Source organism: Budorcas taxicolor, chromosome X, assembly GCF_023091745.1.
Source record: "Budorcas taxicolor isolate Tak-1 chromosome X, Takin1.1, whole genome shotgun sequence".
NCBI classification, from domain to species: Eukaryota; Metazoa; Chordata; class Mammalia; order Artiodactyla; family Bovidae; genus Budorcas; species Budorcas taxicolor.
Window position 1 is genome coordinate 79,420,385 of NC_068935.1, and position 13,492 is coordinate 79,433,876.

The following is a 13,492-nucleotide window of genomic DNA, read 5'->3' on the forward strand; positions in this document are numbered from 1 at the left end:
GTATATGTGTCTCTTTCAATTCTGGTTTCCTCCATATGCTCAGCAGTGGGATTACCGGGTCATATGGCAAGTTCTAGTACCAATGTTTTAAGGAATCTCCATACTGTTCTCCATAGTCGCTATACCAGTTTGCATTCCCACCAACAGTGTAAGAGGGTTCCCTTTTCTCCACACCCTCTCCAGCATTTATTGGTTGTGGACTTTTTGATGATGGTCATTCTGACTAGTGTGAGATGGTACCTTATTCTGGTTTTGGTGTGCATTTCTCTAAATTGAGTATTGTTGAACATCTTTTCATGTGTTTAATAGCCATCTGTATGTCTTCTTTGGAGAAATGTCTATTTAGGTCTTTTGCTCACATTTTGATTGGGGTGTTCTTTTTTCTGATACTGAGCTGCGTGAGCTGCTTGTATATTCTGGAGAATAATTCTTTGTCATTCGTTTCCTTTGTTATTATTTTCTCCTATTCTGAGGGCTGTCTTTTCACATTGCTTATAGTTTCCTTCAAGCTTATAAGTTTAATTAGATCCCATTTGTTTATTTTTGTTTTTATTTCCATTGCTCTGGCAGGTGAGTCATAGAGGATCTTGCTGTGATTTATGTTGGAGAATGTTCTGCCTATGTTTTCCTCTAAGAGTTTTATAGTTTCTGGTTGTACATTTAGGTCTTCAATTCATTTTGAGTTTATTTTTGTGTATGATGTTAGAAAGTGTTCTTTCATTCTTTTACACATAGTTGCCCAGTTTTCCCAGCACCACTTGTTGAAGAGACTGTCTTTTCTCCATTGTATATTTTTGCCTCCTTTGTCAATGATAAGGTGTCCATAGGTGTGTGGATTTATCTCTGGACTTTTCTGTTTTGGTCCATTGATTTATATTTCTGTCTTTGTGCCAGTATCATACTTTCTTGATGACTCTGGCTTTGTAGTATAGTCTAAAGTCAGGCAGGTCATTCCTCCAGTTCCATTCTTTCTTCTCAAGATTGCTTTGGCTATTTGGGGACATTTGTGTTTCCATACAAATTGTGAAATTATTTGTTCTAGTTCTGTGAAAAATACTGTTGGTAGTTTGATAGAGATTGCATTGAATCTGTGGATTGCTTTGGGTAGTATACTCATTTTCACTATATTGATTCTTTAAATCCAAGAAGATGACATATTTCTCCATCTATTGTGTCATCTTTCCTTTCTTTCATCAGTGTTTTATAGTTTTCTGTATACAGGGCTTTTGTTTCTTTAGGGAAGTTTATTCCTAAATGTTTTATTCTTTTCATTGCAGTGGTGGATGATATTATTTCCTTAATTTCTCTTTCTAACTTTTTTTCATTACTAGTGTACAGGAATACAAGGGATTTCTGTATATTAATTTTATATCCTGTGATTTTACTATATTCACTGATTAGTTCCAGTGCCTTGGACCTGGGAAGTGCATGCCACCTTGGGCTATGGTGACTCCCGTGTGGTCCATCCATTGCGAGCACATCCACCCCACACATCTCAGCGGTGTTTTGTTTGCAGTATCCCTCCCTTGCCACAGCACAACTGAGCAAGTGAGCCTGAATAAGTGGCCACTTTTGTCCCCTCATGTCAGGGCGGAAATGAGATACTGAAGAGACTTGCAAGCAGAGGAGGCCAACCTAAGCAAAGAAAAGAAAGAGGAACTGCCCCAGAAGTAGCAGGTACAACAGATTAAAATCCTGCAGTTAAGCTGAGACTGCATTTGAGGGGCAACTGTTGACTTTGAGAACAAGTACAAGCTGGAACAAGGGATTATCTGACACTGAAATGACCCCACACTGCCTACAACAGCTCCAGAGAAATTCCTAGATATATTTTTCTATATTATTATTATTTTTTAAAAGTTTATTATTTCTTTTTATTTTTTATTCTTGTTTTTTTCCTTTTTAAAACTTTCTTCCCCATCCTCATTTTCTTTTTTTCCTCATACTATCCTATTATGGTTCTTTATGTTCAATTTACTTTTTGTTTAATATTGTACTTTTAGGAGTCCAATTTTTATTCTAGGTTTTTAATTTTTGCTTTTTGATCTTTTGTTATTAATTTTATACCTTTAAGAGTTTAATTTCTAATATCCATGTTCACTTAGGGATTTGATTACTGGCTTGATTGCCTTCTCTTTTGACTACTCACCCTTTTCTCCTCCTGGTCACCTCTATCTCCTTCCTCCCTCTTCTCTATATAACTCTGTGAGTTTCTTTGGGTGTTCCTGTCTGTGGGGAGTTGTTTCACCATTAACCTAAGGGTTTTGTCTTCTGTGTTGTGTAGACAGAGAAGTCTTCATGCTACTGTCAGAGGTTGGGATTGAAACCCAGAGGCAGGGGGCTCAACTCCAGAACTTTGGACTGTTATAGAATTCCTGACCCCAGGGAATATTGTTCCCTACACATATCTACACTGAGACCATGCTCCACCCAAGAGGCATCAAGCTCCAGTGCCAGACACCCCACGCTAATGGTTTTTTTCTTTTCAAAATCATTTTAAGAAATCTTTCTAAATGATACTTGGATTTTTTAAAAACACTTAAAATTTTTTCCTAATTTTTAAAAAATTGTGGTGTAATTGATATACAACAGTTTGTTGGTTTCAAGTGTGCAATATAATGATTCAGTATTTGTGTATATTACAAATGATCAGCACAATAAGTCTAATTTAACATCCATCACTATATATAGTTAGAAATTTTTCTTGTGTTGAAAAACTTTAAGATTTATTCTTAGCAGTTTTTTACTCTTAGCAATTTAAAAATGTATAATAGTTGTCATGCTCTACGTCATATTCCTATGACCTATTTATTTTATAACTGAAAGTGTATCTTGATTTCCTTTACCCATTTGGCTCACCCTCTGCCTCCTGCTTCTGGCAGCCACCAGTCTATTTCCTGTATCTATGGGCTTTCTCTTTTTTGTCTCTGTCAGTGAGACCATACAGTATTTGTCTTTCTCCAACTTATTTCACATAGCATAACACCTTTGAAGTCCATCCATGTTGCAGATGGCAAGATTTCATTCTTTTATGGCTGAATAATATTCTATTGTATATATTTACCACATTTTCTTTATTCACTCATCCATTGATGGGCACTTAGGTTCTTCAGTTGCTCAGTTGTGTCCGACTCTTTGCGACCCCATGAACTGCAGCATGCCAGGCCTCCTTATCCATCACCAACTCCTGGAGTCCACCCAAACCCATGTCCATTGTGGTGGTGATGCCATCCAGCCATCTCATTCTCTGTCGTCCGCTTCTCCTCCTGCCCTCATTCTTTTCCAGCATCAGGGTCTTTTCAAAGGAGTCAGCTCTCCGGATCAGGTGGCCAAAGTACTAGAGTTTCAGCTTCAACATCAGTCCCCTCCAATGAACACCCAGGACTGATCTCCTTCAGGATGGACTGGTTGGATCTCCTTGCAGTCCAAGGGACTCTCAAGAGTCTTCTCAAACACCACAGTTCAAAAGCATCAATTCTTCAGCACTCAGCTTTCTTTATAGTCCAACTCTCACATCCATACATGACCACTGGAAAAACTGTAGCCTTGACTAGATGGACCTTTGTTGACAAAGTGATGTCTCTGCTCTTTAATATGCTGTCTAGGTTGGTCATAACTTTCCTTCCAAGGAGTAAGCGTCTTTTAATTGCATGGCTGCAGTCACCATCTGCAGTGATTTTGGAGCCCAGAAAAATAAAGTCAGCCACTGTTTCCACTGTTTCCCCATCTATTTGCCATGAAGTGATGGGACCGGATGCCATGATCTTCGTTTTCTGAATGTTGAGCTTTAAGCCAACTTTTTCACTCTCCTTTCACTTTCATCAAAAGGCTCTTTAGTTCTTCACTTTCTGCCATAAGGGTGGTGTCATCTGCATGTCTGAGGTTATTGATACTTCTCCCAGAAATCTTGATTCCAGCTTATGCTTCCTCCAGCCCAGTGTTTCTTACGATATACTCTGCATATAAGTTAAATAAGCAGAGTGACAATATACAGCCTTGACGTACTCCTCTTCCTATTTGGAACCAGTCTGTTGTTCCATGTCCAGTTCTAACTGTTGCTTCCTGACCTGCATACAGGTTTCTCAAGAGGCAGGTCAGATGGTCTGATATTCCCAATTCTTTCAGGATTATCCACAGTTTATTGTGATCCACACAGTCAAAGGCTTTGGCATAGTCAATAAAGCAGAAATTGATGTTTTTCTGGAATTGTTGCTTTTTGTTGATCCAGCGGATGTTGGCAATTTGATCTCTGGTTCCTCTGCCTTTTCTAAAACTATCTTGAACATCAGGAAGTTCACAGTTCACATATTGCTGAAGCCTGGCTTGGAGAATTTTGAGCATTACTTTACTAGCGTGTGAGATGAGTGCAATTGTGCGCTAGTTTGAACATTTGGCATTACCTATCTTTGGGATTTCAATGAAAACTGACCTTTTCCAGTCCTGTAGCCACTGCTGACTTTTCCAAATTTGCTGATATATTGTGCAGCACTTTCACAGCATCATCTTTTAGGATTTGAAATAGCTCAACTGGAATTCCATCACCTCCATTAACTTTGTTCATAGTGATGCTTCCTAAGGCCCACCTGACTTCACATTCCAGGATGTCTGGCTCTAGATGAGTGTGAATGATCACGCCATCATGATTATCTGGGTCGTGAAGATCTTTTTTATACAGTTCTTCTGTGTATTCTTGCCACTTTTTAATATCTTCTGCTTCTGTTAAGTCCATACCATTTCTGTCCTTTATTGAGCCCATCTTTGCATGAAATGTTCCCTTGGTATCTCTCATTTTCTTGAAGAGATCTCTAGTCTTTCCCATTCTGTCCTTTTCCTCTATTTCTTTGCATTGATTGCTGAGGAAGGCTTTCTTATCTCTCCTTGCTATTCTTTGGAACTCTGCATTCAGATGCTTATATCTTGCTTTTTCTCCTTTGCTTTTCGCTTCTCTTCTTTTCCCAGCTATTTGTAAGGCCTCCTCAGACAGCCATTTCACTTTTTTGCATTTCTTTTTCTTGGGGATGGTCTTGCTCCCTGTACAATGTCACGAACCTCTGTCCATAGTTCATCAGGCATTCTATCAAATGTAGTCCCTTAAATCTATTTCTCACTTTCACTGTATAATCATAAGGGATTTGATTTAGGTCATACCTGAATAGAATCTGATGCTGGGAGGGATTGGGGGCCGGGAGGAGAAGGGCACAACAGAGGATGAGATGGCTGGATGGCATCACCGACTCGATGGACATGAGTTTGGGTGAAATCCGGGAGTTGGTGATGGACAGGGAGGCCTGGCGTACTGCAGTTCATGGGGTTGCAAAGAGTCAGACACGACTGAGTGACTGAACTGAACTGAACTGAATGGTCTAGTGGTTTCCCCAACTTTCTTCAGTTTAAGTCTGAATTTGGCAATAAGCAGTTGATGATCTGAGCCACAGTCTGCTACTGGTCTTGTTTTGCTGACTGTATAGAGCTTCTCCATCTTTGGCTGCAAAGAATATAATCAGTCTAATTTCAGTGTTGACCATTTGGTGATGTCCATGTGTAGTCTTCTCTTCCACATCTTAGCTATTGTAAATAGTGCTACAGTGAACATGAGTTTGCACATATCTTTTCAATTAGTTTTTTAATTTTCTTCAGAAAAATACCTAGAAGTAGAATCATACGGTAGTTTTGTTTTTAATTTTTTGAGGAACTTTACCGTTTTCCATAGTGGCTGCACCAATTAACATTTCCACTGACAGTGCTGAGGCATCCCTTTTCTCCAGATTCCTGCCAAAACTTCTTATTGCTTGTCTTTTTATGATGACCATTCTAACAGGTGTGAGGTGATATCTCATTGTGGTTTTGATTTGCATTTCTTTGATGATTAATGATGTTGAGCTTCTTTTCTTCATGTACCTAGTGGTCTTCATTATGTTTCCTAAGTTGGAGTTTTTACCGTTAAGTTGTCTGATTTCTTTATATGTTTTGGGTATTAAGCCCTTATCAGATATATGGTTTGCAAATGTTTTCTTCCATTCTAAACTTTCCTAAATCTGTTATCAGTATTTTGAGCAAGGCATAATGGTTACCTAATCTTGGAAGAATAAAAAAATTTAATATTAGCCTATTAACTGCTTTATGGGAGTAAGGAAGCTAGAGGTTTTTATTTTCATATGTATCATTACTTGAGACCTCTGAAATATATATGGTATGTTTTCCCTAAAATCTGACCATGCAGGGTTCTAAAGATTCTATGAGCTTTAAAAAATATTTGAGTATATTTGAAAATAATTTGCTTTGTGAAGTGGCCATATGAATCTATTTTCTGATATTTAACAAAGAATTTCATTTAGAAGATTTATTGTTTATTTTAACAGGTTAAAAATCTGTTTATTGTAGCAGATTAAAAATATTCCAGAAGGTGTTCTTATTAGTATTGTTAATGCTAGTTAATGCTCAGAAGCAATGCAAGAAATTAAGAGACATGTAGGTTACGGAGACCTCTGTTACATGAGTTTGAAAAAACTTCAATTTTGATAATGTGAAAGGCATCAATTATGGTTATACATCATGTTTTAGTTTTAAGGAATTCTATGGCTTAATCAGGTTCAGCCATGTGGATTCTGGAGCTCAAGTCTTTTTAGAAAATGGTGAAATCATTTCTACAGATTCAGTAACTGGTTAATGTTGTTGCCAACTGAGCATGTCATTTTTTTCTCAGAAAGTAGGGTCAAGACTTCAGAGTATGTCTGCCTAATGCTTGAATGTATTAATAAGTATCTCAGTTTTACAGGGCATATATCTTAATTCTCCCTTCAGAATTTCTACATTTTGTAGTTTCTAAGACATTGTTAATTTCTATTTTATAGTTTTAAAATGACCTATTAATAACAATACTGTTTGTGAAGTCAATGCACTTTACTTTGAGAATGAGTAATGGTGATTAAGTTATAAATAAGTGACTCCCAGGAAATAGAAAATTTATTTGAAAATTGTACTCTTCCTTTAGCTAAAATAAACTTTATCTCCAGTTTAGTTTTACTCTAAGGATCATTGAAGTTTCTTCACACTCTAGGAACAGATTTCAGAATGATTTGCTAGTTTCAGCCAATGTTGATAGTTCATGTCACTTTTATCATTTGTTATTTCAGAAACTGTTGAAAACCTACTTGCAACAGACATTTCACCTAACACACCTGAGGCAATTGATAGACTCTTCATGGATATAGGAAACATCAACAGAGGGTCTATGGCTGAAATACAGGATTGTCAGGTTGGTATAAAAATAATTTAATGATAAGTTTTTATGATTCACTGTTTTAATTAATGTATAAATAAAAAAACAATCTTCATGATTAACATGAAATCTAAGTACATAGAAATCAAGCCTAATGGCACATTTAGGGAAAATAGTGTTTTAGAAACCAATGGAAAAATATGTCTCAAATTTAATATGTACTATATAATCTCTCTAGGCTTCACTCTTCTCATATGTTAAAAGGAGAATAATAAATGTTGTTATGAATAGTGAACAAAATAACATATTTAAGGTCCTGGGTTGTTGTTGTTCAGTTGCTGACCTGTGTCTGACTTTATGACTCATGAACTGTACCACGCCAAGCTCCCCTGTCCTTCACTATCTCCTGGAGTTTGCTCAGATTCATGGCCTCTGAGTCAGTGATGCTACCTAACCGTCTCATTCTCTCCTGCCCCCTTCTCCTTTAGCTTTTAGTCTTTCAGGGCCTTTTCTAATGAGTCGGCTCTTTGAATCAGGTGGCCAAAGTACTAAAGCATCAGCTTCAACATCATTCCATTCAGGGTTGGTTTCCTTTAGGATTGACTGGTTTGATCTCCTTGCAGGCCAAGGGACTCTCAAGAGTCTTCTCCAGCACCACGGTTTGAAAGCATCAGTTCTTCAGCGCTCAGCCTTCTTTATGGTCCAGCTATCACATCTGTATGTGATTACTGGAAAAACCATAGCTTTGACTATACAGACCTTTGTTGGCAAAGTGATGTCTCTGCTTTTAATACACTGTCCAGATTTGTTATATAGCTTTTATTCCAAGGAGCAAGCATCTTCTAATTTCATGGCTGTACTCACCATCCACAGTGATTTTGGAGCCCCTTCTACGTGCCATGAAGTGATGGGATCAGATGCCATGATCTTAGTTTTTTTAATTAAGCCAGCTTTTTCACTTTCCTCTTTCACCCTCATCAAGAGGCTCTTTAGTTCTTCTCTTTCTGCCATTAGGGTGGTGTCATCTGCTTATCTGAGATTGTTGATACTTCTGGCAATCTTAATTCCAGCTTATGATTAATTCAGCCCTGCATTTTGCATGATGTACTCTGCATGTAAGTTAACAGGGTGACAATATACAGCCTTATCATACTCCCTTCTCAGTTTTGAACCAATCAGTTGTTCCATGTCCATTTGTAATTGTTACTTCTTGCCTGCATACAAGTTTCTCATGAAACAGGTAAGATGATCTGGTATTCCTATCTCTTTAATAATTTTCCACAGTTGTGATTAACACAGTCAAAGGCTTTAGCATAGGCAATGAAGCAGAAGATGTTTTTCTGGAATTCTCTTGCTTTCTGTATGATCCAACGGATGTTGGCAATTTGATCTCTGGTTCCTCTGCTTTTTCTAAACCCATCTTATACGTAGTAGTTAGTCACTTAATAGTAATTCTCTTTCCCTTCCTTTTGCAGTAAAATAAGAAACTACCTAGTAGTGAGGAACTCAGTTGACTATAAGCCTTCGGAGGTAGTGCTTATTTTGAGGGGAGGGTATTTTTTTTTTTCTAGTGTTTCATTGGAAGTCTGTCACTTAATTTTGAAATTGCCTTGAGGTTCTGAAACATTTTGAAAATGTTTATCTTGGGCAGAGCCTTCCGTTTAGCTGACTGTACAAATGGAAAGGTGAGAAGAAAGTTTATTGTAAATATCTTTCATATGAAGGGCACAGCAACCCACTCCAGTATTCTTGCCTGGAGAATCCCATGGGCAGAGGAGCTTGGTGGGCTACAGTCCATAGGGTTACAAAGAGTCAGACACGACTGAGTGACTAACACCCCCCCCCACACACATGTGTAGCTTTATATATGATTCATATGCCATATAAGTTACCCAAGTGTACAAGTCAATGATTTTTAGTATTTCACAGAGTTGTATACTTATCACCAAAGTGAACTTCAGAACATTTTCATCACCCCAGAAAGAAACACACTATTTCCTTCTCTCTTCTCCAGCTCTAGACAGCTTCTAATCTACTTTCTGTCCCTGTGGATTTGCCTATTCTGGACATATTATATAAATGGAATTATACAGTATGTGGTCTTTTGGGACTGACTTCTTTCACTTGAAAGTGAAAGTGCAAGTCACTCAGTTGTGTCCAACTCTTTGCGACCCCCAGGCCAGAATACTGGAGTGGGTAGCCTCTACTTTCTCCAGGGGATCTTCCCTTAGCATAATGTTTTCAAAGTTCTTCCATGTTGTAGCATGTATCTGTAACTCATTACCTTTTATGGATGAATAATATTTCATTCTTTGGGTGTGTCACATTTGGTATATCCATTCATCTGTTGATGAACATTTGGGCTGTTTATACCTTTTGGCTGCTATAAATAATGTTGCTATGGCACTATTAACAATATCTAGGACATGGAAGCAACCTAGATGTGCACTGACAGATGAATGGATAAGGAAGTTGTGGTACATATACACAAAGGAATATTGTTGTTGTTCAGTCACTAGGTCATTTCTAACTCTTTGCAACTCCATGGACTGTAGCACACCACCATTCCCTGTTCTTCACTATCTCCCAGAGTTTGCCCAAGTTCATGTCCATTGAATTGGTGATGCTATCCAACCATCTCATCCTCTGCCACCCTCTTCTTTTGCTTTCAATCTTCCCAGAGTGAAGTAAGTCAGAAAGAGAAAGACAAATATCGTATATTAATGCATATATATGGAATCTAGAAAGATAGTATTGATGATCCTATTTGTAGGGCAGCAAAGGAGACACACTTTGCTGTCTGTGTCTATGGAATAGACTTCTGGACACAGGGAAGGACAGGGTGGGATGATTTGAGAGAATAGCCTTGAAACATATATGCTAGTATATGTAAAATAGATAGCCAGTGGGAGTTGGATGTATTACACAGAGAACCCAAAGCTGGTGCTCTGTGATAACTTAGAGGAGTGGGATGGGGAGGGAGGTGAGAGGGTTCAAGAGGGAGGGGCACATATATACCTATGGCCAGTTCATGTTGATGTATGGCAAAAGCCATCACAATATTGTTAAGTAATATTCTCTAATTTAAAAAGTATTAATCCAAGTGAAAAATAGCCCTGTTGATATTTTAATAAAGATTATATTAAATCTATATATAAATCTGAGGAGAATGAACATCTTAAAAATAATGCTGCTATGAACATTCGTGTACAGGCTTTACATATTTTTAAAAAATTTATTTATTTTTTAATTGAAGGATAATTGCTTTACAGAAATTTTGTTGGTTTCTGTCATTTCTTTCCAGGTATGTACCTAAGAGTGAATTTGCTGGTCATATAGTAACTCTTTTATTTTTGAGGAACTGCCGGATTGTTTTCCAAAGTGACTACCATTTTACATTCCCACCAGCAGTGTATGAGTGACCCAATTTTTTCACATCATAAGCAAAATTTATTGTTATCTGTCTTTTTTATTATAGCCATTCTAGTGAATGTAAAGTATCTCATTGTGCTTGTTTTATTTTTAATTGTGGTAAAGTATACATAACATAAAATTTACCATCTTAACTATTTTAAAATGTAAAATTTAGTAGTATCAAGTACATTCACATCATTGTGCAACCAATTCCTGAACTCTTTTCATCTTGAAAAACTGAAATTCTACACCTGTTGAACAACAACTCCATTTTCCTTTTCCCCAGACTCTGTCAACCACCATTCTGCTTTCTATCTCCATAAGTCTGACTACTCTTGGTACCTCATATAAGTGGAATCATAACAGTATTTATTGTTTTGTGACTCTAGGGCATGTGGACTTTAGTAGTTGTGGCATGCAGGCTTAGTTGTCCTGAGAAATGTAGAATCTTCTTGGACCAAGAATTGAACCTATGTCCCCTGTGTTGGCAGGTGGAGTCTTAACCACTGGGCCACCAGGGAAGTCCATGATCACTGTCTTAAATGACTGAATAATATTCCATCTAGTAGATTTATTGTAATTTGTTTATATATTTCTTTATTACTGAGTGTTTATATTGTTCTTAATTTTTCACTATTGTAAATAATGATATGAGGAACAGTATTAAGTGCAGAGATTATCCCTTCCATATTTTAGATGATTTCCGTAAAACAATTACTGTGTCAAAAGATAAGAACATTTTTTGGCTCTTTTTACATATTTTTAAATTGCTTTCCAAAATACCAAAATAGGCAACTTCTTTAAGTTGCTTTATTCTGGATGTTTATATTTCCCCCTAAATACCATTTGTTCTTCTGGGAAATTTTGAGTCAAATATTAACTCCATGTGCTTTTGATGAAACATATCAAATAATACTTCATGTGAAAGTCATCATTAGGTCAGTTGTGGGATGGGGATACTATGTGAGAGAGATGGAGGTGAGCATGATAGTGAAATGATGGCCATGCCAAATAAATAATCTGTTTAAAGCGGAGCTCATCAGGGAAATTTGAAACCGTAGTGGGGAAAAGTGGCACTGGAGAAAATAAACTAATAAACTAAAATACAATTGTGTACCATTATTGTACACAAACTGAGTTTAAGTTTTTTCCAGTTATTATTCCTCTTAGTCATTTGCTCTCAATATGTTTATGATAAGAATGGTAGGTATAACTTTTATTATAGTCACTATAAGCACACTGGGAGATTTAGGCCAGAGCTGTGGTATATTCGTCTCAGGCAGTAGTACCACCCAGGATCAACTATTGCCTCTAGAGATCTCTGGCCAGAAGCCAACTTATTGTAAATTTTATTCTTGTGATGCTATGAGATTGATTCATTTTCTCATCTGGTTGACTAGGTTCCACCTGATAGAAAGATAAACCCCAAAAGAAGCTACCAAAATCTTTGCTCCCCTTGTTGCTAGAACAGGACATAGTAAAATGAATCTTATTATTTGAATATGTATTCTTTACTTAGCACTTTGGTGGGTAATGTGAGTGCTACATAAATTGAGTAAGATATAATCTTTGATATCAAGAAGCCTAGTTGGGAAATAAGAATAACAACAAAAACAAAGGATAAATGATACAAAGGTTGCTGAGGGTCGGACACGACTGAGCGACTTCACTTTCACTTTTCACTTTCATTCATTGGAGAAGGAAATGGCAACCCACTCCAGTGTTCTTGCCTGGAGAATCCCAGGGACTGGGGAGCCTGGTGGGCTGCCGTCTATGGGGTCGCACAGAGTCGGACAAGACTGAAGTGACTTAGCAGCAGCAGCATTATTTAATTGTTCAATTATGTGAAACTTAGTGAATACAGGAATTCAGAGAAGAGAAAGATAATGAAGAATGTAGTGGTTGTTGAAAATTCATGTATGTTCTTGGTGAGGTTGAATTTGAATTTGAATTACATAAAGATAAGGGGAGGAGGTATATCTGGTGAAGCCAACAGTATGTATTTCTTGTTTAGTCACTAAGTTGTGTCCTACTCTTTGCGGCCCCATGGACTGCAGCGTGCCAGGCTCCCCTGTCCTTCACTATCTCCTGAAGTTTGCTCAGACTCTTGTCCAATGAGTCGGTGATGCCATCCAACCATCTCCTCCTTTGTTGCCCCCTTCTGCTGCCCTCAATCTTTCCCAGCATCAGGGTCTTTTCCAGTGAGCTGGCTCTTCACATCAGGTGGTCAAATTATTGGAGCTTCAGTGTCAGCAACAGTCCTTCCAGTGAATATTCAGGGTTGATTTCCTTTAGGACTGACTGGTTTGTATGAATAAAGGTACACAGATAGGAATGAACAAGTTGTGTTGATAGGACAGTGATATAATTGCTCTGATGCTAAGTTTTTGGGAGAAAAGGTAAAATGAGACTAGGTTATAGAGGACATGTGCTGGAGTCTAGCTTCAGCAGCCAGGGAATCAGCCTGAAGGGGTGAGCGGTGTTGGTGGACAATGATGTAGCCTCTGACTCAAGGTGCGGGGCTACGTGTTTATTTCAAGCTTCAGGGTTTCTTTTATATTTTGACAAAAGCGTTAGGTTAGAGGTTTGACATTTTTAGTTCCCCTCCCACCCAGATTTATTGTCTCCAGAAATCATTGTTGCCCTACAGAGTTCCTGCTTCAGCTGGCTTTACTATCTGTTATCTACTTCCTCTTATGTGTCCTATACTTAACTTGTGATTACATTGTAACTCATGCTTCATTCCTCAGTTTATTGCTTATCTTTCTAAATCCTGTTTGCCCCTAGCATCTTAAGATCACTATCTCCTAAAAAGGCTTCTAGCTATTAATCTCTCTAAAATTCCTAATCTCTATAAGC

The 13,492-nt window shown here is 37.7% G+C and overlaps 1 protein-coding gene across 1 annotated transcript in view; it reads left to right on the forward strand.

The window, feature by feature from the left end:
- Window positions 1-13,492, forward strand: part of TEX11 (testis expressed 11) — a 247,086-nt gene that overhangs the window by 12,700 nt on the left and 220,894 nt on the right. The window contains exon 3 of the mRNA XM_052662695.1: window positions 7,134-7,255. Coding sequence (XP_052518655.1) covers window positions 7,134-7,255 — 122 coding nt within the window. The remainder of the gene's footprint in view (window positions 1-7,133; window positions 7,256-13,492) is intronic.